The 27,440-nt window shown below is 33.7% G+C and overlaps 7 protein-coding genes and 1 non-coding gene across 11 annotated transcripts; 3 read left to right on the top strand and 5 right to left on the bottom strand.

The window, feature by feature from the left end:
* The first annotated feature begins 5,121 nt into the window (after nt 1–5,121).
* On the top strand, nt 5,122–7,295 carry LOC106429238 (lon protease homolog 1, mitochondrial). Its single transcript, XM_048775436.1, has 5 exons — nt 5,122–5,310; nt 5,390–5,557; nt 5,644–5,745; nt 5,829–6,353; nt 6,437–7,295. The coding sequence occupies exons 1-5, from the start codon at nt 5,122–5,124 to the stop codon at nt 6,680–6,682; spliced, it is 1,230 nt and encodes a 409-aa protein (XP_048631393.1). The 3' UTR covers nt 6,683–7,295.
* A 2,415-nt stretch (nt 7,296–9,710) lies between these two features.
* On the top strand, nt 9,711–10,527 carry LOC106437011 (pectinesterase inhibitor). Its single transcript, XM_022714927.2, has one exon. The coding sequence runs from the start codon at nt 9,955–9,957 to the stop codon at nt 10,525–10,527; it is 573 nt and encodes a 190-aa protein (XP_022570648.2). The 5' UTR covers nt 9,711–9,954.
* Nucleotides 10,528–13,038: 2,511 nt separating this feature from the next.
* On the bottom strand, nt 13,039–13,689 carry LOC125606363 (defensin-like protein 205). The gene is made up of 2 exons (XM_048775416.1): nt 13,591–13,689; nt 13,039–13,484 (listed from the first exon to the last, which is right to left on the bottom strand). Exons 1-2 carry the CDS (start codon nt 13,655–13,657, stop codon nt 13,279–13,281), a joined length of 273 nt encoding a protein of 90 aa, XP_048631373.1. The 5' UTR covers nt 13,658–13,689; the 3' UTR covers nt 13,039–13,278.
* Nucleotides 13,690–14,992: 1,303 nt separating this feature from the next.
* Nucleotides 14,993–15,808, bottom strand: LOC106437016 (defensin-like protein 204). Its single transcript, XM_013877957.3, has 2 exons — nt 15,508–15,808; nt 14,993–15,362 (listed from the first exon to the last, which is right to left on the bottom strand). The coding sequence occupies exons 1-2, from the start codon at nt 15,572–15,574 to the stop codon at nt 15,190–15,192; spliced, it is 240 nt and encodes a 79-aa protein (XP_013733411.2). The 5' UTR covers nt 15,575–15,808; the 3' UTR covers nt 14,993–15,189.
* Nucleotides 15,809–16,156: 348 nt separating this feature from the next.
* LOC106437015 lies at nt 16,157–17,012 on the bottom strand. The gene is made up of 2 exons (XM_013877956.3): nt 16,736–17,012; nt 16,157–16,447 (listed from the first exon to the last, which is right to left on the bottom strand). Exons 1-2 carry the CDS (start codon nt 16,962–16,964, stop codon nt 16,302–16,304), a joined length of 375 nt encoding a protein of 124 aa, XP_013733410.2. The 5' UTR covers nt 16,965–17,012; the 3' UTR covers nt 16,157–16,301.
* A 1,748-nt stretch (nt 17,013–18,760) lies between these two features.
* LOC106437010 (syntaxin-43) lies at nt 18,761–21,287 on the bottom strand. Of its 2 annotated transcripts, none has more exons than XM_048775418.1 (8): nt 20,870–21,287; nt 19,982–20,261; nt 19,822–19,911; nt 19,622–19,693; nt 19,453–19,530; nt 19,312–19,377; nt 19,145–19,225; nt 18,761–19,056 (listed from the first exon to the last, which is right to left on the bottom strand). In XM_048775418.1, exons 1-8 carry the CDS (start codon nt 21,049–21,051, stop codon nt 18,949–18,951), a joined length of 957 nt encoding a protein of 318 aa, XP_048631375.1. In that variant the 5' UTR covers nt 21,052–21,287; the 3' UTR covers nt 18,761–18,948. The 2 variants fall into 2 exon arrangements, with proteins under 2 accessions (XP_048631375.1, XP_048631376.1); XM_048775419.1 differs by having other exon boundaries at nt 19,982–20,258.
* A 566-nt stretch (nt 21,288–21,853) lies between these two features.
* On the bottom strand, nt 21,854–22,015 carry LOC125606373. Its single transcript, XR_007337747.1, has one exon. It is a non-coding gene; the product is annotated as a U1 spliceosomal RNA (small nuclear RNA).
* Nucleotides 22,016–24,593: 2,578 nt separating this feature from the next.
* On the top strand, nt 24,594–27,412 carry LOC125606372 (nuclear transcription factor Y subunit A-2-like). 3 transcript variants are annotated; one of them, XM_048775434.1, is made up of 6 exons: nt 24,594–24,748; nt 25,295–25,546; nt 25,801–25,895; nt 25,985–26,194; nt 26,515–27,081; nt 27,197–27,412. In XM_048775434.1, exons 2-5 carry the CDS (start codon nt 25,378–25,380, stop codon nt 26,863–26,865), a joined length of 825 nt encoding a protein of 274 aa, XP_048631391.1. In that variant the 5' UTR covers nt 24,594–24,748; nt 25,295–25,377; the 3' UTR covers nt 26,866–27,081; nt 27,197–27,412. The 3 variants fall into 3 exon arrangements, with proteins under 3 accessions (XP_048631391.1, XP_048631389.1, XP_048631390.1); XM_048775432.1 differs by having other exon boundaries at nt 24,641–24,881; XM_048775433.1 differs by having other exon boundaries at nt 24,641–24,881; nt 27,154–27,412.
* Nucleotides 27,413–27,440: the final 28 nt, after the last annotated feature.

Below are 27,440 nucleotides of genomic sequence, written 5' to 3'. Positions count from 1 at the left end.
ATGCTAAACTATTTTTCATGGTAAATGAGCATCGTTCAATTGTTTTATTAATTAATTTAGTAAAACTTCATAATACTCCCTAAATCGATGGAATAACCACTATAAAATTATTATTTTCTTGATAAACGGAGACACAAAGGCTCCAAACCTCTTTGAACATCATCATATGTTAGTGCAGGATGCAACTAGGCATTAAAACAATATTGTCATATTTTTTGAAATTTTCTCAAAATCTATGGGCTAACCCCTACAAAAATATTGAGTTTTTGGTAAATACTTTATATACTAAACCCTATATAATCTTTAGTGTGTTTTAAAATTTCTACCATATTCTACATTTGTATTAATGTATGCTAAACTCTTTTTCATGGTAAATGAGCATCGTTCAATTGTTTTTATCAATTAATTTAGTAAAACTTCATAATACTCCCTAAATCGATGGAATAACCACTATAAAATTATTATTTTCTTGATAAACGGAGAGCACAAAGGCTCCAAACCTCTTTGAACATCATCATATGTTAGTGCAGGATGCAACTAGGCATTAAAACAATATTGTCATATTTTTTGAAATTTTCTCAAAATCTATGGGCTAACCCCCTACAAAAATATTGAGTTTTTGGTAAATACTTTATATACTGAAGCCTATAATCTTTAGTGTTGTTTTAAAATTTCTACCATATTCTACATTTGTATTAATGTATGCTAAACTCTTTTTCATGGTAAATGAGCATCGTTCAATTGTTTTTATCAATTAATTTAGTAAAACTTCATAATACCCCCTAAATCGATGGAATAACCACTATAAAATTATTATTTTCTTGATAAACGGAGAGCACAAAGGCTCCAAACCTCTTTGAACATCATCATATGTTAGTGCAGGATGCAACTAGACATTAATAAAATATTTTCATATTTTTTGAAATTTTCTCAAAATCTATAGGCTAACCCTACGAAAATATTGAGTTTTTGGTAAATACTTTATATACTGAAGCCTATAATCTTTAGTGTTGTTTTAAAATTTCTACCATATTCTACATTTGTATTAATGTATGCTAAACTCTTTTTCATGGTAAATGAGCATCGTTCAATTTTTTTTATCAATTAAGTTTGTAAAACTTCATAATACCCCCTAAATCGATGAAATAACCACTATAAAATTATTATTTTCTTGATAAACGGAGAGCACAAAGGCTCCAAACCTCTTTGAACATCATCATATGTTAGTGCAGGATGCAACTAGGCATTAAAACAATATTGTCATATTTTTTGAAATTTTCTCAAAATCTATGGGCTAACCCCTACAAAAATATTGAGTTTTTGGTAAATACTTTATATACTGAAGCCTATAATCTTTAGTGTTGTTTTAAAATTTCTACCATATTCTACATTTGTATTAATGTATGCTAAACTCTTTTTCATGGTAAATGAGCATCGTTCAATTGTTTTTACCAATTAAGTTTGTAAAACTTCATAATACCCCCTAAATCGATGGAATAACCACTATAAAATTATTATTTTCTTGATAAACGGAGAGCACAAAGGCTCCAAACCTCTTTGAACATCATCATATGTTAGTGCAGGATGCAACTAGGCATTAAAGCAATATTGTCATATTTTTTGAAATTTTCTCAAAATCTATGGGCTACCACCCCCTACAAAAATATTGAGTTCTTTGTCATATGTTAGTGTTGTTTTAAAATTTCTACTATATTCTACATTTGTATTAATGTATGCTAAACTATTTTTCATGGTAAATGAGCATCGTTCAATTGTTTTTATCAATTAATTTAGTAAAACTTCATAATACCCCCTAAATCGATGGAATAACCACTATAAAATTATTATTTTCTTGATAAACGGAGAGCATAAAGGCTCCAAACCTCTTTGAACATAATCATAAGTTAGTGCAGGATGCAACTAGGCATTAATAAAATATTGTCATATTTTTTGAAATTTTCTCAAAATCTATGGGCTAACCCCTACAAAAATATTGAGTTTTTTGGTAAATACTTTATATACTGAAGCCTATAATCTTTAGTGTTGTTTTAAAATTTCTACCATATTCTACATTTGTATTAATGTATGCTAAACTATTTTTCATGGTAAATGAGCATCATTCAATTGTTTTTATCAATTAATTTAGTAAACTTCATAATACCCCCTAAATCGATGGAATAACCACTATAAAATTATTATTTTCTTGATAAACGGAGAGCACAAAGGCTCCAAACCTCTTTGAACATCATCATATGTTAGTGCAGGATGCAACTAGGCATTAAAACAATATTGTCATATTTTTTGAAATTTTCTCAAAATCTTTTGTGTTTCTTTTTAATCAAAAATAATGAACTTTTAGAAACTGTTTTAGTTTCTCAAAACAAAAATTATATATGACAAATAAACCCATTAGCAGTTACACACCCTTTAATCACGTCACTTCCCCCTTTTACGAGTTTTATGCATTATATGTTTGGTTCCAATCAAATCTATCCTCCAATATTCCAGAAATTACCACTGAAAAACCCTCCCATTGATCGCAAAGCAAAATGTGAGACTGAAGACGGTGGAAGATAAAGACTGAGAAACTGAATCAAAGAATAACACATTCTCCATTGTCATGAGTTAGCTTTTTTTTTTTTTTGTAAAATGAAAAGTGAGTTATTTTGAACTTTTGTTTCATCTACCAGTGCTACTTTTAATAATTCTAGAGTTTTGTTGAAATTTTTATGTATGGTTGATACCACATGAAAGGTGGGTGATCGTTTCCATGTTTACTTTTTATCTTTTCATTCCAATTCATTTTATAGAGTTAACTGTCAAAAATCAATTTTACAATTTTACGTGTTGTTCCGACTTGCGTTATTTATATGCAAATAATTTTCAGTGAAAATCAAACCAGCATACGAGCCATATAAAGATTGAAAAAAATATCGACGAAGGCCCGCTTGAAAATAAGAAGGAATGGCGTCTTTTAACAAATCGGTGAGTTGTCCGTTTTCTAATCCTATAACTACTCGTTATTATATTTTAGTTGATTTCGTTGATATTTGTATAAACTATTTCAACTATTTATTTTTAAGCATATATATTGTTTGTTGATTTTATTGTGAAATTTGTTTGGTTAATGTGTTTGACTGCAAAAATTTAATAACGTATATGTTTTTAAAAAAGGTGTATGCTGTTTTTTGAAATTGTTTTCTCTAACTACTTAATCATACTTAATAAGATATTTCATACTTTGTATAAGTATATAAATATTTTATACTTAAGCAATCTTAATAACTAACACTTATACTTATATTTTAACAAAACATGTATATTACACCATTCAACTTTATTTATTTTTTAAATAACAATTATTTTATATTTTATATTTATAAAATACTCGTTATTGTATATATAATTTAACTCGAAACTGATAAAATGTATTAAATTATTATATTTATCAATTATTTATGTATACAGTTGTTAATGTATATGTCACTGATTCGTTTGTTTAGACCGATCTTTTTAAACTTTTATTCCTACCAAAAGATTAAAAGTAACAGAAGCCAGGAGATTCTGTAATACTTTCTATTTTAGATAACTTTAGGGGAATATTTCCTTTAAATTTCACAATAAACGTGCGTCATGAGGTTACACGCAATGTTATCCTTTTTCTTATCCTTTTTATAGGATAAATTTGAGAATTTTCCTTTAAATTATTAAAACCTAAGGAGTTGGATTGTCGTATAAATACATACGTTTTAATCCATCATAATATTCACTCCAAAAACTACTCCGCTACTCTCCGTACTTGGATGAATAGAGGTATTCGAATGACTCTCCTTTGTCACAAAGGCTTTGTGTTTATTTTATGATTATATATGATTAATGATGATTTTAAGAGGCAGGTTTCGATCAGTAAGTCATGCTTAGATTAACGCTTTCATTCCCATTGTTTTACTGATTTGTTTGTACCCGACAAATTTAGACTACTTATGTTATAACCCTACCAAATTATATTTCAGTTTCTAGGTAATTGGTTTTACAACTATTATACTGATTAAAAATTCCCTAAAGCAAGATGCTGTTGAGGCGTGCATCAATGACTGTAAAACAATTGCAGTTTATAGAGTCTGTTTCTTTCCTGCAGAAGATTTCACAGTGAAAGGATTTAAGCCATTAGACCCTTAATGATATATACAAACGTGTAGCTAGGGTCATTATAGACTGTAAGTCTGTAACTACAATTAGATTTTGAACGATAATTATATCTCTATATAATTACAGAACCTGGCTTACAAGTCACAGAAGAAGAAAAACCAATGCAGGAGACAGCTCAGACAGCTGACGAATCTTTATTTTCTGGTTAGTACTACTACTATATAAATATATTTCGATACTATATTGTTCAGAGAGATTCAAACATTACAATTCCACCACTGACTCACTTTCTATAATTTTCTTGTTTTCTGCAGAAAATATTAGGGTAAGGATTGAACCAATTAAAGAAAAGATTCCAAAACATGTACTAAAAGTCATAGAAGAAGAGCTTGCAAAACTGGTTATGCTAGAATCTAGTTCCAGCTGTGTCGAGAGTACTTATGACTACCTTGATTGGTTGACCATGTTGCCTTGGGGAAATTTCAGGTTTGCCTTTTGCTTCATGATCACACGTCACTATGATTGAGAAGTCTCATTAATAATCATCTTTATTTGGTTATTGCAGTGATGAGAATTTTGATATCCAAAAGGCAGAAAAGATTCTTGACAATGATCATTACGGATTATCTCATGTAAAAGAGAGAATCTTAGAGTTTATTGCCGTGAGAAGACTCAAAGGCACTTCAAAAGGTCTCGTATCTTTATTATGGGTAGGTCGCATGGCCCTAAATTCTCGAGTTTATTTGAATATTATTTAAGATTAACCTAAAAAAAATTTGTAATATATTTTTAAGGTAAATATATTGTAAAATAATATTCAAATAAACTCTAAGATTCTCTCGTATATTGTAAAATAATATTCAAATAAACTCTTATTTTAGGTTAATCTTAAATAATATTCAAATAAACTCGAGAATTTAGGGCCATGCGACCTACCCATAATATCTCTTTAAAATTTGTAGATCAAAGCAAATGTTTCACTCGACTGTGCCTTGGAACCGGCAATATGCCAATATCAATAATAAATGTATATTGTTCCTTTGGCAGCTTGGAAAGAGCAGCTCTGACGACCCAGGTAGTGCATTGTTGGAGCTTCTGGATCCAGAGCAGAATGCGGATTTTAGAGACCTGTATCTAGATGTTACTATCGACTTATCCAAGGTTTTTTACCAATACTATTATGATTTTTTATATACAGTGTTCTGTGTTTTGACGTAAGTTATAAACTAATTTCATGCAGGTCTTATTTGTATGCACAGCAAATGTGTTAGATAAGATTCCAACACCTCTGCTAGACAGAATGGAGGTGATTAATATCTCAGGGTATATCACTGATGATAAGATGCATATTGCTAGAGACCATTTGCTGAAAACCACATGCATGGAATGTGGCATCAAGCCTGAACAGGTTTCACTCACAGCCACTTGTCCATATGTTTTGTATGTGTTCATGTTTATAAGAGATTTACTCGATTTGTTTTCTACTCTTGTCAGGTTGTTGTTAGGGATGCAGCTCTTCGTTCGTTGATTGAAAATTACTGCAGAGAACCAGGAGTTAGAAATCTCCAGAAGCATATTGAGAAGATTTACCGTAAGGTAGGTTTACAAGTTCACTGAACAGTACAAAGTGATTACTTGTGTCTCAAGCAACTATAATCATTTGATTTTTTTTTTGGCAGATTGCTCTGAAGCTAGTACGAGAAGGGGCATCCGCGGAAACTCCTGAGGTTTCGGTTAAAAATTTTATAATTGATGAATCAAACCTTGCAGATTATGTAGGCAAGCCAGTTTTATATGCAGACAAGATCTATGAACAGACACCAGTGGGGGTTGTAATGGGTCTTTCTACGAAATCCACGGGTGGCTCAACACTGTACATAGAGACAACCTCTGTAGAAGAAGGAGAAGGCAAAGGCGGTCTTCATATAACGGGTCAGCTTGGGGATGTGATGAAAGAAAGCGCAGAGATAGCTCACACAGTTGCTAGAAGAATCATGCTCGAGAAAGAACCCAAGAACCTCTTCTTTGCGAACTCCAAGCTTCATTTACATATTCCTGAAGGAGCCACACCAAAAGACGGTCCAAGCGCAGGCTGCACAATGATCACTTCCTTTCTATCACTTGCCATGAAGAAGCCTGTGAGGAAGGATCTTGCAATGACCGGAGAAGTCACTCTGACTGGTAGAATACTTCCAATAGGTGGAGTAAGTCACACGCTACCACTACTATGTTATATAGCTTTCTAGTTTCTGTTAAGTTGAAAACTAACGCACAAAATCTCACATAGGTTAAGGAGAAGACTATAGCTGCAAGACGGAGTCAAGTGAAGATGATGATCTTTCCTGAGGGTAACCGTAGAGATTTTGATGAGCTCGCGTGCAACTTGAAAGAAGGGCTTGATGTTCATTTTGTCGATGAGTATGAGCAGATTTTTGAGCTAGCCTTTGGGTATAATATGGGGTCTCCTCCGTTGAATTTTAGAAGAAGTCTGACAAGCTTCATGTGGGATTTACTTAGTGGTTGTTTTCAGTAGTAATATATCATTGATACTTAAATTCTTTAGGCTGATCTTCCTTTAACTCTTACTTGCCACAAGATTAAATGTAATATGAGCCAGGGATTCTTTAGTATACTATTACTACTAATCAGGAGAATTTATTTTGGAGTATATAAAAATGGTTTACAAACGCCAAACATGTCTTTTGTAGTCCATCATCATCATGGCTTACATAAAGTTCTACTATTTATAGTTGTATACACACATACACCTCTTACTACAGAGATTACATCGATTAAGGAATCACAAAGTAGGATATTTAACGATTAATATCAAGAATTAATGCTTGCTTTTGTTAGTTCGCTTCCAATAAAAAGCAGTATCTGATTAGCTATTATTATTTATATACTTTATACCACTTCAGTTTAACTTGGCAGTAAAAAGAAAAACATGAACCTGCTTTGATAAAATAGTATTTGATTAATCATGTTTTTTAAAAAAAAATTGATTAATCTTGTTTATGACATGTGCTTTCTATATATCCTTTTAGAAATTTCTCGAATCTATAACCCTTGTCATGTTTGTCTTTGTTTTTTCTTTGAATGATAGATTCTTTGTTTCTACTATATATATTGTTCAGTGAGATTATAACTTTCTGATGCACCACTGATTCATGACGCCTAACTTACTATTGTATTAAGAGTTATAACTTAGAGGTCGATGACTGTAAAAAGATTAGGATCAGGATAGACTTTATTAAAGACATTCCAATACATAAAGGAAGTCACAGAAGAAGAGCTTAATGTGACCTATAACTAGTTGACCTATGGAAATAATGTTACAGAATCTCACTGGCCGTCAAATTTCATCATGTTATAAGAAAAAAGAAATATAATGGTAAGGAAATCAAGAGTTGGAAGATGAGCTTGAAAATATTAAAGAAAACATGTCACAACTGCAAAAAGAAAGAGTAATAAGAGATACTTGTTCTAAATATTGTTAGTTAAATGCTAGCTCAAATATCTGCTCATATTCATCGACGAAATGAACATCAAGACCGTCTTTCAAATTTTCGGGGAGCTCATCAAATTCTCTCCGGTTAGCCTCTGGATATATTATGGTCTTTAATTGACTTCGTCTTGCCCCCATAGTCTTGTCCTTCACCTGAGAAAGAATGTATTATAAGCGACTTTAAAAAAAAAACTATAAACAGTAGTACTCTAATTTTAGTGTTATGTGACTTACATGGCCAATTTGAAGAATTTCACCCGTTGGAGTTATTTCTCCGGACATTGCAAGATTCTTCCTAACAGATTTATTCATGGCAAGTGATAGCAAGGAAGTGCATATCGTGCAGCCTGCGCTTGCACCGTCAGATGTAGGCATATATATACGTAGACCTTGGAATTGGTAAAGAAGGTGTTCCCGGGTTGTTTCCGGAGAAGGATTCTTTGGGCGGCTTCGTAAGCTATACAAGCGCTTTCGTACGTCTCCATCCCAACCTGGCCGATTACATTAATGCTGCATATGTCTTCTTCACTTTCCTCGACAAGCATTGTCTTCACGTACCATGCTAAGCCATCTATGAACGCTGTAGCTTGACCTTCTACGTACCACTTAGCTAGACCAATAGCAAACCCTATGGGTGTCTGCTCATACAAAACTTGTTTCCCAACATAACTTGCTAGGTTGATTGCTTTAAACATTACCGTTTTATCTGCTTCACTGACATCAATCTGCCCTTGAGCATTTATGAAATGAACCTTTGAATCCTTAAAGTACTTTAGGAATTCTGAGTCAGAAATGGCCAAAGGTTTAGCATCAAAAACAACTGAAGGCACTTCAAGGTATACTTTTTTTCCTGCTACTCTAATAACAATCTGCCAGAAAGGTCAATGTTTTCAGATTCTTGGGACTCAAGTAAACAAATATCAAGGGTGCATGCGGTGCCTCAATCAGACCAATTTGGAAACGATACCACACCAATCTTTCAATGCATTCAGTGATTATCAAAACTTTTACACAGCCAAGCAAGTAATTTAGAAGATTTACCGTTAAGGGATATTGGAGACTTGGGTGAACCGCTGGAAAAGACTCTAGCTCGGCATCCATTGTAGTGAGCTGGCTCGTTTTGGTTTTCAATCTATCAAAGTCATCTTTAACTAATGTTATTTGTTTCACTTCTATAAAGCCAAAAAAACAAAACCCTAGATAACTTAAAAATCACAACAATTCGTCTTTATCTTGCTCCTTTTTTTCTGCTTCAAATTTTTATCCCACTCGATCTATAAATATTAGTCGAAGTTAATTTGCAAAGTATATTACATAGAAATTAAAGAGACAGCATATAGATTAATTTTATTTAATATCTTGCTCCTTTGTTACTACTCATTTGATTAACATTCCTTTTATTTTTTCAGGAGGTATTCATTGTTTTTTGATCCTCAAGTTTTGAAGACCAACATTGACAAGATACTAGAGGATGCTTTCTGGTCAAATATAAAGAGTGTCCACTTCCCCTCACTACCTAGCTTGTTGTTCTCTGGTGAAGACCAAAACTTACTTGGACCACAAGATAACCAAGAAGCAGATACACAAGCAGGTGAGAAAAGGACATTCGATCAGATTTCATGATCATGTTTGCTGTTCTGCGCTTTCTAGAAATATAGCTCAGCTTTCAAGAGAAAAACCTTGTTACAAATTTGTTGTTTAAAAACAGAAGATTTTTTAAGACCCATTTTGTATGTAGTTCTCTTATTTTTACTTATGGTTCTTACTCCTTTACAAAGGGCCATAACTCACATGAGTTTTGATCATTTTGATTATCTTGCTTTGATGCTTCTGATACAAACAAATAAGACAAGACCTCGTTGAGTCTACTCAAAAAGACGCCTAAGTAGATAATAACAAATAGTGAACTTCTTTGAATCATGAAATGCATAATCTTCATCCACACATACATACAAAGGACTATTTTTCAAAGATCCAAAATAAACAAAGGTCTTTCAGGTCAAAGTCTACCGGTCAAGTGTTGTTCTAATTAATGCACACACAAAAAAAAAGAAACTTATTTACTCCTAACAAAATTGATTAATAACGCACCAGTCTTCTAACAGTTTAAGCTACAAAATGAATTGGGACATCAATTCATTAAAACAAGAGTTACATTTACACGATACTATATATTGATAGAGGATTCTACTATAATCCTCCAAATTATTCATTCATATTATAATAATACTAAACCACCATATTCGTATTTAACATTTAGAAAAACATACATTGTTCCTTCACATCTAAGCCAAGCAATGGGTGTATCTTGCATCACAAGAAACACATATTCAATCCTCTCTCTTCAACTTCTTCTGATTCTTATCATCACCCCTTCATCTTTTTCCTTTACTCCCACAGACAACGTCACGAAAGAAACCCTCAACAAACTCTGCTCAAAATCAATCCTTTACAATCGTCGCTTTTGCGTCAAATGGCTAACCGCTCATAATAGAACGACCTCGATGAACATCCGTGGCCTTATGGAGCTCGCAGCCGAAAAAGCTCAAGCGTTTGGTCAGGAAAACCTAGATCTGATGGACCTCTTTGCAAAAATCTCAGGTAATGACAAGCAGTTCAAGAACGCTTGCGTTGAATGTGTGAATGGCTATGGCACAGCGATCAAAGAGCTTGAAGTAGCTAAAGAGTTTTTGAGAAATAACTCGTTCCAACAAGCATATAACGCTGCTTACAAAGCACTTGATTATGCTTATGTATGCAAAGATCAGTTCGAAGGACCTTCTAATGAGCCGCCTTTTGTCTTGAATCGCAGTGTGAAGTTTATCGAAATGTGTCACATTGTTAGATTTTTCACTAGTCTTTTCAATTAAATTTATATATGATTTACAAGCAAAAGAGAGGATAATAATAATAACTCAATAAGAAATTTTGTATCCAAGCAGTTTCTTTGCATAGAGATATATATATATATATATTACAACATATGTATGTCGTTAAAACCAAAATCATAACCTTATAAGATTTAAATGAGAATAAAAATATACATCAATAAGAGGTTAGATATGATAAAGATCATTTCACAGTTATCACACGACTGTAAGCTGCGTTTACAAATATTCCGGTCGAATAAGTCTCCAGAGTATTCTAGACTTCTAGTAACGTTCATACATTAAGACTTGGGAAAGGATAAATTAAGTTTAAATCTTAAACATATATAACAGTATTTTCTTTTCAGTTTTGGGTTTTGGAGATATATAACCGTAAAACTTTGTGCTTTAATTAGTTAGAAGAAAAAAAGAAAAAAAAAACTTCGTAGTTCAATTGATTAGAGCACAGATTATAGATTCAAATTTGGTGCCGTAGAGATCAAGGAACCGATCAAAGCATTGCTTCGCGGCTTCATCGAATCCTAATTTGGTAGCTAGACTCAGCAATCGAGCTTTCTCCGATTCGAGATCTTGTCCCTTCGTATTCTAGAGGAGGATTCTCAACTCCGGCAACGGAAGCTGTGAGTTTTCTTCCACGACGGCGATTCGAAGAGGCCTCCGCGCAATTGACCTTGTCAGCTACGTTTTCCCGCTATTTTTTAAACGTTGCCGTTTATTTTCCATTGGATGGGCTTTGAGGCCCAACTATCTCTCTTTCAAACCCAGCTTAAACGATCGGTGTGAGTCCATTAATAACCCGGTACCATGGTTTACCTTTCCTGGTTCAACTGATCTCCTATTAAATGTCTAGGTGAGGGTTTTGAACATACGAAAAAACATAGATGAAGGTCTTTTCAGATACTGTTGTAAAGAAGAGGACACTATTATCTTGGCTAGCTGGCTGTATGAGTTGGAAAGGGAAAAATAAAAAAGTCTGGTCCCAACTTTTCAATTTATTGGGGGCAAAAGTTTTAAATTCAGCGGTTTTTGTGAAGCAACTCTTGCAGTTTTCCTATGGATATTTGATATTTCCCTAGATGTATAGAGGTCCTTTGTTCCCATTAATAGGTTAATAGCGCGGGCCATGTCCAATTGTTCACTTGGTTCTTGAGCAAGCTCCACTACTCGATAAAGTCAAATCTTTCTCCCCTTTTGTTTTGTTTTATTTTTGTAACTTTTTTGTAACAGTTATTTTGTTTTATTTATTAAAAGAGTAATAATAATAATGATAATAATAATAATAAAGAATATAGAGAAAAACAAATTAGTGTATACTCATACAAGAGCAACAAGTATTTCGGTTTTTTTTTTGTATATCTCCATTATTCTGAATCCTACATACTACTTCTCCGGAAATAAGTTGCTACAAATAGGGTAGAAAATCAATCACAATATGCATGGTAGTAGGTGGCTGCCATGTAAGAATATTGAGAAAGTAAGAGAAATTGATTGAAATGCCATAAGTTAGCATCAATTTTCAGAATACATTTAATCAAAAATATCTTAATATTTAAATTTATGATTTAATAATTATCTTATAGGGTTAAAGGGTGAAGTTGGGTTTATAAATTTTTATAAATGATTATTAAACATTTAAATTGATTTAAAAGAGTTCGTTTATGATATTTATGAAAATGATTATTTTTTAAAAGTAAATTTGGAAAGTGGTATTAAGTTTGTGGTTAAATTAGAATTGCTCCGGAAAGTAATGGTTGCCTCTATCTTACTTAAGGGAAGCTTATTTACCAAGTGAATTGGTGATGGTGATGCATGCATGGTAATGTTTGTTCTTCCATTATGTATGACATTTAATTATTTAAAATTTAATCATGATTTCTTATTTTAGTAATCGACGTAGATACAAAAGTTAGTGTCCAAACTAAGAAGTTTTTCGTCACCAAAAATCGGAATGTCGCCATAACATTTGTTAAAGATTATTTGTCTCATCAAAACATGTTTAGTTTTAATATTTACACCAAAAACTAATAGACTAAAAGCTCAAAAAGTAAAAAAAAAAAAAAACAACTAGCATGTTTTACTAAAGAGTTTTGTTGCTAGGATGATTTTATTAAAGATTTTAGGTGATTAATATCTAGCTAGCTTATTAATTTGATACGTTCAGGGCCGTCTCAAATTAATTTTAGGCCCTGTTCAAAAAAAATATTAATCGTACATTTTATCACGTAATTTTAAAATTTAATAACTTTGTCTGATTTTTTTTAATTATAAGTTCTAAATTTAGCATTATATCTAAAATTTTAAAGTTTTTTATCATAATTTATCTATATATTTTGAAAAATCCTTAAATTTTTTATTTTTATATTTCGGGGCCCTGTTCGACCGCTCCACTTGCGCGTGCTGTTAGACGGCCCTGGATACGTTGATACTGTGAACGTACATAAAACATCAGAAGACGAATATATGTTTTCATCTAATCATGTGGTTAAAATTACGTAGATAAAAAAAACAACTTTATTAATGCTCAAATCGAAATAACATACATAAACAACTTTATTATTACTCAAATTGAAATAACGTACATCATAGACGTAGAGGGAAGCAAACTCATCAGCTTCGTCCTACGTACTATTTTATTTTATTTTAAAAAAAGGAAACAACGCTCACACATACACTTAAATCCAACATAACGACCACGCTTACATTCTTACTTTTTTAATTCGATACTTCATCAGTTTAATAACGACCGTAGCAGTGGCAGTGATCGTCGTGGTCATTTGTCAAATGCACTCCGTGGTGATGATCATGATCCTCACACTCTCCTCTGCATGACTCGTGGTAATGCTCAGCGCACTTGGCTTCACAATAGCTTTCACTACATGGGTACGCCAATATGGCTTCGCCTAAATACTTCGTACATGTCGCCTCGCTCTTTGGTATTTCTATATATAATGAACATTCATTCAGTTTCTATAAATTGAATTATACATATGTATAAATATATGCATGCATATGAAATTTTTGAGAAAAATTAGAACCAAAAATTACCGGCCGAAATGAATAAGACAACGAGCAAAAGAGTGGTGAAGCAGATGGAACTGATGGTCTTTGCCATTTCTGTAGCTATTGCTTCTTCTTTCTACTCTTAGGTAATGGCTTCTTTCTGTATTTAGAAACTTGGGTGATACTAATGAATGGGGGTTGTAGTCTATTTATAGCAAAAATATAGTTGACTTTTGTTACCCTATTTGCAACGTCGTGGTTTCATTCTTACATATATGTGGCCTGTAAGGCCCATTTCTTGGCTTACATACTGCCGTTTTAAAGTCCAATTGCGAAATCCTCTCAAAGCTTTCTACTAGGAGTTTCAGAAATAAATTATAAAAGGTTGAGATACATAAAACGAATCCGGATAAAGAAGTATCATGATCAGATTGTTCGCAGGAAACTTGTCCGGTGGGTTTTCGGTGAACAAAAGTGTTTGAAGGGTTTAGGAGGATGTAGAGAAGTAGAACTGGTGACAACTGACAAGAGGAAGAAAAGAAGTAGAAAGGTATGAGAAGAGTTTTGTTGGCTATGTGATTTTTCCTCATTTTAACGAGCATGGCTTTGGAAATGGTAGTAAAAATTTAGATATGCTGCCAACCTTTTGCTTTATTGGGGAGTAATTAAATTAAACGGTATAAAATAACCAATTTTTCAAGTTTTCTTAGTGGCAGTATTACCTAATTGGCTAATTCTATAGAGGTCATTTGATCCATAGTAATTGTTTCGTATAGCTAGCTAGACTTCATGGCCACTTGATTCTAGCTATAGTTCATAATGAAACTCCTCATTAATGTCTTTTAACCATCCGGGTAAGGTAATCTATCTCGACCTTTTAAAAGCTTTAAAGTCAAATCCTTCTCCCCTTTTTATTTAATTTATAATTTCTATAGCTTTATAATGCTAACGGTTTAAATAGAAAGATTATTGCGGCAAAGGCTCCTGGCTAGAACCCTAGTTCCCTAAACATTTTAATGCATGCTTGAATTAGTGTATACAATAAAATATAAATGAAAGCCTAGTTAATTTAGATATTCTCTGAACAAAAACGGCTTACTCAATCTTTCCTGAGTAAAACGTATTTACCAAGAAGAAATTAACAGTAGTGGAGTTTATACTTTCATAAGTTTGTGTGTTTAATAAGAATTTTGGTAATCAGCGTAGGGGAAAGTAAAATAGTTATTCTCGAAACTAAGAAGTTTATCATCACCGAGTTCTGAATAAATACAAATTATAGTGTCACCATAATATATTTGTCAATAGCATGCATTATGTGGATATGTAGCTGCATATGATTTATAATACTTGCGATTTGCTAGAGATAGCATTATAACGAAAATCGTGAAGAAAACGAGTGCGTATTTTTTAATCTAAATCGAATTAAAGTACGTAGACATAACACAAGTATAGTTTATTATTAATACGAAACAGCATACAACATGATCTTATTATAAACTTAGAAGGTCAACATTCTTCATTTTACTTGAAGCAAACAACTTAAACATACATACCTTATTAGATCGAACATACCACAATTACATTATATATGTATAAGATTTTTTTTTTTTTTATTTCATACGATAGATTTTATTTGTGTAATTTTCAGTATTTTCCGTAACAGTGGCAATGCTCTTCGTAGCCATGCATCTCACACTCTCCTTTACATGAGTGGTAGTAATGTTCCTTACACACTTCCTTACAAGCTTTTTCCTTACATGGATGCACTGGGGCTTCGCCTAAGAACTTCTTACAAGTCGCCTCGCTCTTCTGGATTTCTGTACATATCCAACATCCATTCAAACGCATAAACACACTAAATTTGATTATGATGAGACTGAAGAAGGGATATAATGAAAGAAACATTTTCTTGATTTATGCATGCATGCATGAAAATTTTGGAAAATACTAAAGTCGAATTACCGGTGGACATTAACAAGACAACGAGCAAAAGAGTGGCGAAGCAGATTGAATTGAGGGTCTTTGCCATTTCTTACACTTAACTAATTGTTTGTTTCTGTTAAACTTGGATTATACAAATTAAATCAGTGGGGATTGTTATATATTTATAATGAAATCTTTGTTGACTTATTAGCAGTTCAATTATATATTCTATTGTATGTACACTAATTAGGCAGAGCTCTTAAATTCCATGCAGACTTACATGTTACAGCCAGTTAGGTAATTTCTCTCTCTACAGCTCTTAAATATTATTTGCGTATACTTTTTTTGGTAAAATATTTGCGTATACTTTCCAGAAATATATACAATTTTTGTTTCTTGAATAACACCATGGTTTAGTTTAAATATATATATATATATATAGATATATATATATATATATATCATTTTTTCTTGAAAAGTTTCTAATTTTGTTATAAGAATCTGAACTCAGCTGTACAATTGGTTCTTACTTCTTTATTTAAAATTAATCTCTTCTTAAGAATGATTATTTTTTTGATTTTGAAAATTCATTTAAAAATTGTAGTATTTAATAAACCAAAAAATAATAACAATGCAAAGCATACGATAGTTACTAATTTGAATTAAAAACATATATTTATTTTATGTATTGGATTTGCAATTCATATCAAATATAATGTTGTCAAAGAGATACACCACAACTAACAAAAATAATCAAATAAATGAAACAAACACACGATTTTATTATTATAAAAAAAAAATCAAACTACTAAGCAATAAAACACATTAGAAAGCTATATTCCATGAATAATCTTAGCGCATTGGATCTTAATCCATTTGTAACTCTTTTTCAAAGATTTCTTCACCTTTCCCTCAGCTGAATAAAGCTTGTATTTCGCCACTCGTCTCTTTCTCTTTATCTCAGGATCGTTCCACCATCCTATGATTATTACATTTATAAAAAAAACATATTAATCATATGTGTATGTTTGACAAAAAAAAAAAAAATCATATGTGTATAACGTTTTTAAAAAATATATATATAATGTTAGAATCTTTGTAAACCCCATATAAAATGTTAGAGCGATGATCATTTTAAACGTAATGATTGTTTATACATTACACCACCCTCAACCAGAATCATTATTTGTAAATGTAGAAACAGAATGCAACCCACAAAATTTTGTTGTAGTTAGTTTACAAACCGTATGATTCAGTTTTTAAGTACCTTTTAACGTTTTTGAATGAGAAGGAGGTCTTCTGGATTTAACGGGCATGTCTTTGTATGAAATTTTACGCCATGGATCTGATGTCATGGGAGATCGATTACGCTTTGATTCTCTTACAACATAGATTCCTCTAACCGGTTTTAAATCGGCAGGATCAACTAGTTGGAGGTTCCGACCTCCTTCATACGATTTGTAAGATCGTATGTTAGGAGATTGGAGATCCTGCATCCCGTCTCTCTTTCTTTTATTTATTTTATTTTTTCTGTTTTTATATCTCATTTTAATATCCATAGTGTGATCTAGAATCTTGTTTTTCAGGAGAGGCAATATGTGGTGGAAAAAAAACTTGTTACAACAAATTCATCAAAAATAGAAATGAAATTAACTTTTGACAAACAATAGACTAGAAAAAGCCAATACAAAACATCAACCATAGTCTTGCCCTTAAATAGATATGATCTCTTTTTCTTTCCCAGCTTAGTGATTTTTCCACTAGTTATATATGATTGATTACCAGAAAATATATATATATATATATGATTCAACATAAGGCTCCAGTATTCAACATAAGGCTCCAGTGTGTAGTCCTACTCCGGCTGCCTCTTTGTACCTCACTGCAATGTCGGAAAATCCAGAAATTTCCAGAAACGGTTTTCAATTACTCTCAAAACTCATCTGTTGGGTTATTCAACGTCGATTTCGACTTCTTTGCGTTTCTTCGAACGCGGGCTCTAAGAATACAAGTAAAGCTTCTCTACGGGTCTATTCTCTCCTTAGTTACATCTATCATTCGTCATGTTTTAGTTATTTTCTTTGTCAGAGAAGTCCGTTGGGCCTTTAATTTTAGTATAAGCATTTGATGTTCAAAAAAAAAAGACGAGCCTCCAGTATAATTACTAGAGTAAAGGTCCGAACCATATGGGTATGTGCCTTGTTCGAAAACGCGGTTAACGCGGCCGGAAACGCGGCGGTTATATGCTATACGGGAACATACCGTGGCGATTATGCTTAATTCGGTTGATTGTACGGAACTGTTTTAAAACTTGAATTTTTTGGATATTTTGAAGTCCAAAATCCTTTAATATAGTGTAGATCTATAGCTTCAAGGTGTAAACAACAATTAAAAAGCAAAAAAATAAAGGATTTTACTAATTTTTTTGTTGCGGCAGCTAAATATTGCAGAAACAGCTAACCTTTAATATTTGGGACAGAGGAAGACGATGAGAATATTACCATATTGCCACTCCTAAAAAAATTAAATAGCAAAATTGAATTGGTCAGGCCTCGAACTCGAGACCTGATGGAAATAACTCACAACAGCTCCCACTAGGCTACACACAATCTTTCTGTTTTCACGTACACTACTAAACTATATCCAAAATTAATCTCCGATTAATCTTGGATTAATCCCCGTTTTTCTCGTTACGCGCTAGGCCCAACCCGAACGCACGCGTAACGCCTAGCGAGTTTCAGAATAAGGGGTATGTGTAACGTACGGAGATTTTAAGTTCATTCACTAAACAACCCTCACGCGGTGGGAGTATGGGATTAATTCTGCAAGAGAAAAATCAATGTTGATTGAATTGAGGTTACCGACTCTTGCATCTCTTTGTGTCATCTCTCTTATGCTATTTATAGAGTAACAAAACACGTGACTAAGAACCTTGCCCTTCAAGTCACTGACATCTTCACGTGGTACTAACTCCTCTGATTGGATATTTCAAGTAATATATAATATTGAATTTACTCTCTATAAACTTGAGACTTAGTACGCTTGCTATGTTTGGCATTCTCCGGCCACTTAGTTTTTAGTTCTACACATAATTACACATTCTTAATGCCTTCTTTTATTACACATCAAGGACTAATTACTAACCTATGTTAGCCCTACCGGGGCGGCATTTAGTTTAGAACTTAAGTCTGGTTTGGTTTAGTCTAGGTTATAGAGATTACACTGCTTTGAATAGTAATGAGAATATTGGTCTTTGGTAGTTCCTAACCTGGAACAAACCGTACAGGTCCTATATCTTCTTAACATGTAAATAAACGTTTATAAACAAACTCTTCAAAATCCAAATACAAGACAGAACGCAATTCGAATTTATCTTCAGACAATTTTGGTCGATACAGCAGAACAGTGAGCAACGCAAACATTGTGGGGTCCCCATTATGAAAGAATAAAATAATGAGAGGGGTCAATCTCTTTCTTGGGTCACAAGAAAATCTCCTTGAGGATTAAGAGAACTATCATGATGAAGCAGAGGATAACAAGAACAGACGCACACATAACCATACCACCACTCCTCTGTGTACGTTCCGCCTGTGGAGTTTCACAAAGCGATTCCATTGAACATTATGAATCATTGAGAGAGAGAGATGGTGTATACTCAGGTCAAATAATGGTTTACCTTTTGCAGCTGTTTGAGACCATCTTCAACTGTACTAGCAACGTTCTGGATGTTATAGTCAATCCGATCAACTATAGTGCCCTGTCACAACAAGTTTTGATCTCAAATTATTATATTCCTACAGTAAGTGACTTAGACGCTATGTAGCAGCTAAAACAGTGTTGTACCTGATCTATTACAAGTGCAGAAAGATCCTTCATTATCTGAGCGAGCTCGTTTACAGATTCAACAACCTGTAGATTACACATAAGGAGAATGTGACACGGTTATAACAGCAATGAAGAGCACTATGAGTTGCAAACACTAACCTGCTGAATCTCTTTCTCCCTCTCTACCGATATTGCCTCGCTCTTTTTGATCTTACTCATCTGATGCTCACTAAATAACTGAAACAAAAAAAAATGCATAGCTTGCATAGTTACAGATCATATACAAAAGAGAAACAACGGCTTGTAGATTGCAATAAAGAAGCCATACTATATCATCGAAGTCATCATCTTCTGCTCTAGAGCTGCTTCCGTTGAGATTCATCTCTAAGTCCCCTCCATCCTGACCATACATCACAAAGTCAAAGCTTCTTATAGAATCTTTCAAAACTAACAAGAGATCCAATGAAAATCATATTAACAACAGAACAAGAGACTCCACAACAGAGCAACTATAACTTCATTGCATACCTCTTTTTGTAGTCTCAAGCGTTTCAGATAAGTAGACTGTTTCTTGCGGAGCTCCATAGAAAGGAATTGGAGATCAGTAGCAAGAGATCGCTGTTATAAAGAGTCAAAATTTAGGTGGTGATGTAAAGGACACACGTCAAGTGAAAGTTAGTGCACTAACCTGAACGTTTTTCCTGACGTTTGAATCTTCAGAAGGTCCAGCTGCAGATAGCTTCTGAAGCTGCTTCTCTGATTTCCTCAACAGGAAAGTAATCTCCTGCGTCAAAGACTCGATCTGATGCTGGTCTTCTTTACCATCACCAAACGTAGGCATCAAGGCTTTCGCATGAGCCTTCCCTAGTTCAGCCATTTTAGACCTAGCACGCTGAATGTTCCCTGAAATCTCCTCGGAGACATCAACCCAGTCTGGTGGTAACCCCACTGTTATTGCTCCTCCTCTACTGTAACATTGAAGAAAAAGGTTTCAGCTTCAACAAATCAATAAGAAACTCTTTTTTTTTTCTTAATTACCATGGAAGTTCACCTTAGGCCCATAAAGAATAGCATCTAAAAATCGGTCTAGGCGGCGACTAGCCGAAATGATTTTTTCAACAACCAAATTATACCACTAAGCTCGGTTTAAACTGTTCAAAATCGGTTAAGATTGGCTTAAATTGATCTAAATATGTTAAGTTAACCAATAATGTTAATACAAATCTACAAATTTGTTTTGCTTTGTATATAATAATAATTCATCATAATTAAACTAAAAAATGTTAACATCTAGACATGGCCTAGCCTCACGAATAATCCGCCTAGTCGCTAATACTCTATAAACATCCTAGTTACCGCCTACTGATTTCTTGAATATTGACATTTTGTACCGGGGCATAAGGGAACCATTGTTGCTCATAGTACCAATTCTTCTACTCAATCAACAAATTACTTCAAGATTCATAAGCTAACTTCACACTAACAGCTACCTCAAGATTGATGAGTTTCAAATGCAATCAATCACAAAGCTCCAACAATTCAATGGCGCATATCGAGATGAAGAGAAGTTGTATACCTCGAACTCCCTGGATCTTCGGTACTCACTGGAGCGTAGGATCGCTTCGGATGCAACAGAGTCGCGCTCGCCATCTCGATCACCGGACCTACGCCGGATTTCGCTTCCGTCATCGGAGCACGGACGCTCCTCAGAGAGTTTCTGTACTTGCGGAACAAGAGCGTGCGATTCCTCGTCGCCATTATCAGCTATAGATGATGTTAAACCCCTGACGGTTTTTCGATTGAGCTATAGATCTGAAGAACAGGATCGTGGTTTCATCATAAGCAATTAGCAACGGAATCAGCGCGAATCGTTATGTAAAACGAGATCGGAGGTTTCTGGAGGATCGATTCCGTCGTTCGCCGGCGGGATTAAACTTCTCCGACGGGAAAAAGTCAGCTCCCAGATTTACAAATTGGAAATATTCATTATTTCTTTGCCGGAAATTAAATCTATTAAAAAAGGAAAATTAGTTAGTTTTGGGCTTAATTTGATTCTTAATGGGCCTATATATAAACTCGGCTGGGAGGTTAATGTAGTGACCCATTAATATTCAAACTAAGCTTAAGAAGTTTATATCGTAGCCTATTAAGATATAGACAGACATGTTTAATATCGTTTCGTTGCTTTCTTAATTTAAGAGGTCTGCATTGTACTCTCTAAGCAAAGATATATAGATACCCAAAATGTTAAAGATACGTAGTCTTTTCATGTCATAGATTTACAAAACGAGGTTTTGCTAGAAGTGAAGTGAACATGAGAAACATAAAGAATTAGCATTTTTTTGTTTAATTTAAGCGTAGTTCACTTCATTGTTAACGTAAGGCTTTACAGTTAAAAGTAGACAAAGGCCCATATACATAACAGTATTTATTCGTGCAAGCCTCCTCTTGTCTGTTTGTTATCTTCGTCTCTGCATTTATAACGTTTATCTCTTATCAACTTGGAAACTTCAGATCTACTTTCGATCATATATAAGAGAAAAATTGAAAACTGAGTATGGTAGGGGCTGCGCGAACGCAAACCCCCTCTGCCACAAATAATGACGTAAGCTCTTCCACTTGGGAAGACTTTAGGCTAAGCGCCCTTCCTCGGTGCAATGGAAGTCACTAGCCTAGGCCACTCGTCTTCTTGATCACGAGTCGACCCCGTCCAGGTAAGTAATTTGTATGTACCCATGAGGCTCTCTTTTATACTGTGTCTCCAGAGCCTTCTTTGTTTCCCGTAACCGATGTGGGACGTTATAAAGTCTCAAACCTTTTGCTGTTCTTGTTTCTTTGAGAAGCACCGCGTGCCGTTTCATCGCACGCGAGACGGCAAGACCTTGGCTTACTGTTTACATCCTCTACTGGGCTGGGTATCCCTTGAGGCCCAAAATTAGTTAGTAGTATAAGGTCATCAATGACCGACTCTTAAATTAGCGTCTACTATATAGTGTTGGGCCTGTTGGTTAAAGCTATAGCTTACCTAGAGAGTTAAACGAGATTGTAGATGGATGTCTAAACTCTAAAGCAATAATGGACATGGTCCATGGGTTGTGTAGATCTCTTAAGTTATAGATACGTAAACGTTGGTTGAAATTCAACTACCTGGTAAGTAAGTTATGATGTAGATAACAACTTTAAATTGTGATTTGTGAGTTGAGTGGAAAGGTAATCTAGAAACTTGGATGTCACGGAGAGAACAGTTATTCAACCTTTTAACTATTTTAATGCTGCATTTTCTATATATTAACAACTTCAAACTCCCTTCGCTGATCTTTCTATAAAATTCAATAACTGAGCTATATCGAGAACAAATCTAAGTCTTTTGTTACAAAATTGAGTAAAAGTACATTAAAAGGGAGTTAATACCCACAATGATGTCCAACAAAATAATATGTAGAAGTTTGATATTTAAAAATGGTTATAAAAACGAAAACTTAATATGGCCAGCGATCAAAACCAAAAAGTAAGAAAAAAATAACATAGAAGCAATATTCTAAAAGTATACACTAGACTTCCACTTCAATGTTCTCAGTTCGTGCATTCAACTGGAACGCATATGCAACTCTAGTTCATACAATATATCTTGTTGATACGTTGTATTAAACAAAGTTGGATACTCGATTATCTATGTTTTAAACCTCTTATTTTGTCTTTGAAAAAAGACAACTATATTAAAAATATATAGTTGGTGATTAGTCACTTCGTGAAATTTTGGAAGTTTATGAAAAAGTGGAGCCGTCGAGTGACTTATAAACTAAATCGCATAAGAAAATAGGATTGGCAATATCCAATGCGACTTTTTCAGGGAAAAAAAAAGCATAATCACTTTTAAGAAAGCTATATATAAAGGATGTTTTATAAATGCTAGTGGTGTTAGATATTTATATTATAAGGGAACCAATTGCACTAAGTTCATATATATCACTAATAAAAATGTGGCTCATATTAAGACAAGTAATTATAAGTTAAGACTTGAACTTATAAATGAGCTTCTACATATATATAATGAGAGAGAAGATATTCTTGTAAAGAAGATATTAGCAGCTGATAAGAATTGATGGCGAATAGATAAAGCTGGTGGTGAGATAAGCTGAAGTACCACATAAGTACATATAAACAAAAGCAAACACTAAACTTAACCAACTAAACTATATATTGTTTTCAATCTAATCTTAATTTAATTTTGCTTATCTCGTATTCTTATTTTGAATATGACTTTATTTTTTTTGTTTTTACTGTTTACATTTACATGTTAATCTTATGTATATGCTCAAAGAAAATAACTATTTATGTTTCCATCAATTTCATTTATATATAATTATCTTAGCGAATGAAGAAATGCAGTTTGTAAGAAATATATAAGACATAAAAGATATGAACAAATATAAATTTACCATATTGCTTATACATAAATGTATAATTACATGAAGAATGCTATAATGGTGGCTAAATGTTCACTTATGAGATTTTTTCCATCAGAGTTAATTTATTCTGTTAAATCGCGCTTCCTGCATTGTTAGATTACCTAGCTACTGGTGGGGTTTTATCGATCAAAATGACGAAAAATGAAAATAATTACGTTAGTACATCATATTAACTTCTAAATTTGTTTTTCTATAAGTTTCATCATCCTTTATCATTTTAAAACAGATTCAATTATCAGTATACTCTCAGTATCATTAAAAGTCAAAGAATGCTAATCCATAACGTCTCTAAAACCAACAAATATTTTCTTACAAAATGTACACACTTGTTTTATTCCCTCTGAGTTATATATATTGAGCTTATATACACACGTGTACGGTGTACCTCCAGCTCCAGGTACGCAAAATAACTTCAACTACTTAAAGAAAGATAACAAAAGAGGAAACAAAGGGACAACATGTAAAAGAACACTTGAAAACCTAGTTAAGAATAACATATCAACAAGTGTCGAATCTATCCATGTAATGGTATGTGTTTGGTCTATTTACAGAATCATACAACGTTTAGAGTGTAGTAAACTTTACATTATAGTCCATATGGAATGAGTCACGAGCTTATAATAGCAAACATTGGTATGTCACTGTTGAAGTTGTCAGACTGTTTACTTTATTTATTTATTTATGATTTTTGAGTGGTGCTCCTTTTTTTACATATGACGCATAGACAAAAAAACTTACAAGGACCACAATCATAATGAACAATGTAGTTGACAACCCAAGCACTACTCTACATAATGAAAAAATTGAATAAATAAAAGTTTCAAGTGGGATCACTATAGCTTTTGAAGAAAGCACGTCAAGCCAACGCTACAGTTAGAAAAAGAAAAAAAAAACAAACAAAACAAAAACAGAGTAGCAGCATAAAAGTTGAAGGTGATTGGTGGGTGAAGCTAGAGTTGCCATCAACACTTGTAATTCATATATTGGTTAGTCTCTCTCTTTCTCTCTATCTCTATTATAATGTTGTCATGAACTCTGTTTCTTCATTTGGAACCGACATGGCTCCTAACACTTGGGATCTTCTCTGCCTCTTCCTAGGAATCTGAAGCTCACACTCTCGTTAGTCTCTTCTCTTTTATATTTTTTTGTTTGCTTTTAGATTCACATAGGCTTTGGTGTGTTTGATCTTGACCAACATTTGAGGTTTTTACTTCATTCTTACTCAACTTATTTATGGAGTTTGTTTGCTATATGGGACTCTTGTCTAGTGTTTGGTTTGTTAAAAGATATCAGTTTCCGTGTCTTATCCTTTTAGTTTCTCACAATTCTTACTTACTTTAGACAACAAGTCTGTCTCTTGGTGATGATTCACATATGGGTTTTGTCATTAGTATGGTGTTGCGTAATACCCAATCCCAACGTTCCTACCTTTACAAACTTTCTCAACTGGGTTTGAAATTCGAGAAAGATTTACACATCGAAACTCTTTATTTGTTGACTTTTTTTTATCTTCCTTTGTTTATCTTTCACAGGAACAGATCTTTCATCTTAGCATCATTGAATAGCGACTTCCTTTAGTTTCTAGTTTCTAGACTTTCTGTGTTGGATTTTGGAGATGGCTATGCAGACTAGTCCACAGATCTCTTGGTGGAATGCTTTTGGATCTCAGCCGTTGCCTCCGGTGAGTCTTGCCGGAGATTCTGACTCGTTCGGATCTGCCGTAGAGACAGAACATGGTGTGGATAAACAGAACAACTCTGCAACTCACTTGGCTTTCTCACTTGGTAACTCTTTAACTTCCTTTGTCTTTCTCTATGTATGTCTTCAAAATGGATGGTCCTAGTGAATTCTCCAAAGTGAGTTTGTGGAAAATGGTACAGCATGTTTTAGTTACCTATTTATAGCCTTATAGTGTGTAACTGAGCTAAATTTTTAAAGGGAATATATAAAAGGAAATATATTTCGTATGTTTCATATGGTAATGATTCCTTTTATAGATAATTGTGAATCTAAAAGTGCAGTTTTTATATTATTTTAGGTGATGTAAAGAGTTCAAGAGTTGTGGCAAAGCCTCATGGAGCTGCTTTCTCAATGCAACCACCTTGCTTGGAACTTGGATTTACTCAGCAACAGGTAAACATCTAAAAATAAAATATATCATCAATGTTTTCTAAAGTTGTTTCTGAGTATGTATTGTTTGTTGTCTTCTTTGGCACATTTAGATGTATCCTTGTGTTGAACAAGGATACTATGGAGTTGTTTCAGCCTATGGATCTCAGAGCAGAGTAATGCTTCCTCTAAACATGGAAACAGAAGATGGAACAATCTTTGTGAACTCAAAGCAATACCATGCCATCATCAGGCGACGCCAATCACGTGCAAAGGCTGCTGCTGTTCTTGACCAGAACAAACTGAGTAGCAGAGGCCGTAAGGTAAACTATGTTGCTGCATGTTGCAAATCAATATTCCTCCATTCCATTTTATATGTTGTTATAGGTTTTTTTCACATAGATTAAAAATTACTAAATTTAATGTCTTAATCCTAATTAATATATTGTTTTATTTGACAATTTTAATGAATAAGTTAAAATAATAGGGAAAAAATGAAAAACTATCAAGTAAATACATTGAAAACATAAAAATAAAACTTAAAATGAGATAACTTTTAAACTCTAAGACAACAATTAATACGAAATGGATGGAGTACTAATTAGTGTTTTATTTGTTGTTCTTATGTTAATGTATGGTGCAGCCATATATGCATCACTCTCGCCATCTCCATGCACTGCGCCGTCCTAGAGGATCCGGTGGAAGATTCTTGAACACTAAAAGTGGAACCGATGCAAAGAAAGCTGATGGAACTAAGCAGACTCAGAGTCAGGCTATGTCTCAGCAAAGTAACTCTCAGAACTCTGAAGTTCTTCATCCGGAAAGTGGGACCATGAACTTATCTACCGGACTAAATGTGTCTGGATCAGAAGTTACAAGCATGAACTACTTTCTGAGTTCTCCGGTTCATCCTCTTGGTGGCATGGTGATGCCTGGCAAGTGGACTGCATCAGTAGCAGCAATGGATAATGGCTGCTGCTATTTCAAAACCTGATATTTTACCTTTGTTTCTCAGTCAACTGGAGATAGAGAGGAGAGAACTCTTTGTCTTGGAAAAGGACAATGAGTTTTTTCTTTTTATTCTTGCATTTGACTGTGGACAGGCAAATCATCTTTGGCTCATTCTCTCCTTTTCAGGGTCTCCTAAAGTAACCGCGAGAAGCTGTGCGAGCTTCTTGAACGGAATCCAAAGTTAATGCAAATGCTTCAGGTTGTTTTCTACACTCATTTTTCCCCTCTTATGCTTTCTGAAAGCATCATTGACCTTTGTGTTCACTTGTAGAGTTAACGCTGAAAGGGGGTTTTGTAATTGTTCGTTGTGACAGGACGACTACGGCAACTGTGAGAAGAAAGAGCGACCACTTAGCAAAGTATATCCCTCGTTTACTAGTTGTTTCTCCATTCATGTAATGTTTTAACACAGAGCATGTACATTGTTTCAGTTGATGTGTAGACATAAGTTGTAAAGTATGGAGAGCTTGTTTGTAAGCTACGGACACGAGACTTGTTTAGTGAACAACGAATAGATGACTTACTACCAACTTTGGTATTATCTTAAGATTTAAAGAA

Source organism: Brassica napus, unplaced genomic scaffold (assembly GCF_020379485.1).
Source record: "Brassica napus cultivar Da-Ae unplaced genomic scaffold, Da-Ae ScsIHWf_867;HRSCAF=1232, whole genome shotgun sequence".
NCBI classification, from domain to species: Eukaryota; Viridiplantae; Streptophyta; class Magnoliopsida; order Brassicales; family Brassicaceae; genus Brassica; species Brassica napus.
The sequence above is the reverse complement of the archived record's forward strand: the minus strand, read 5'-3'. Positions and strand labels throughout refer to the sequence as shown.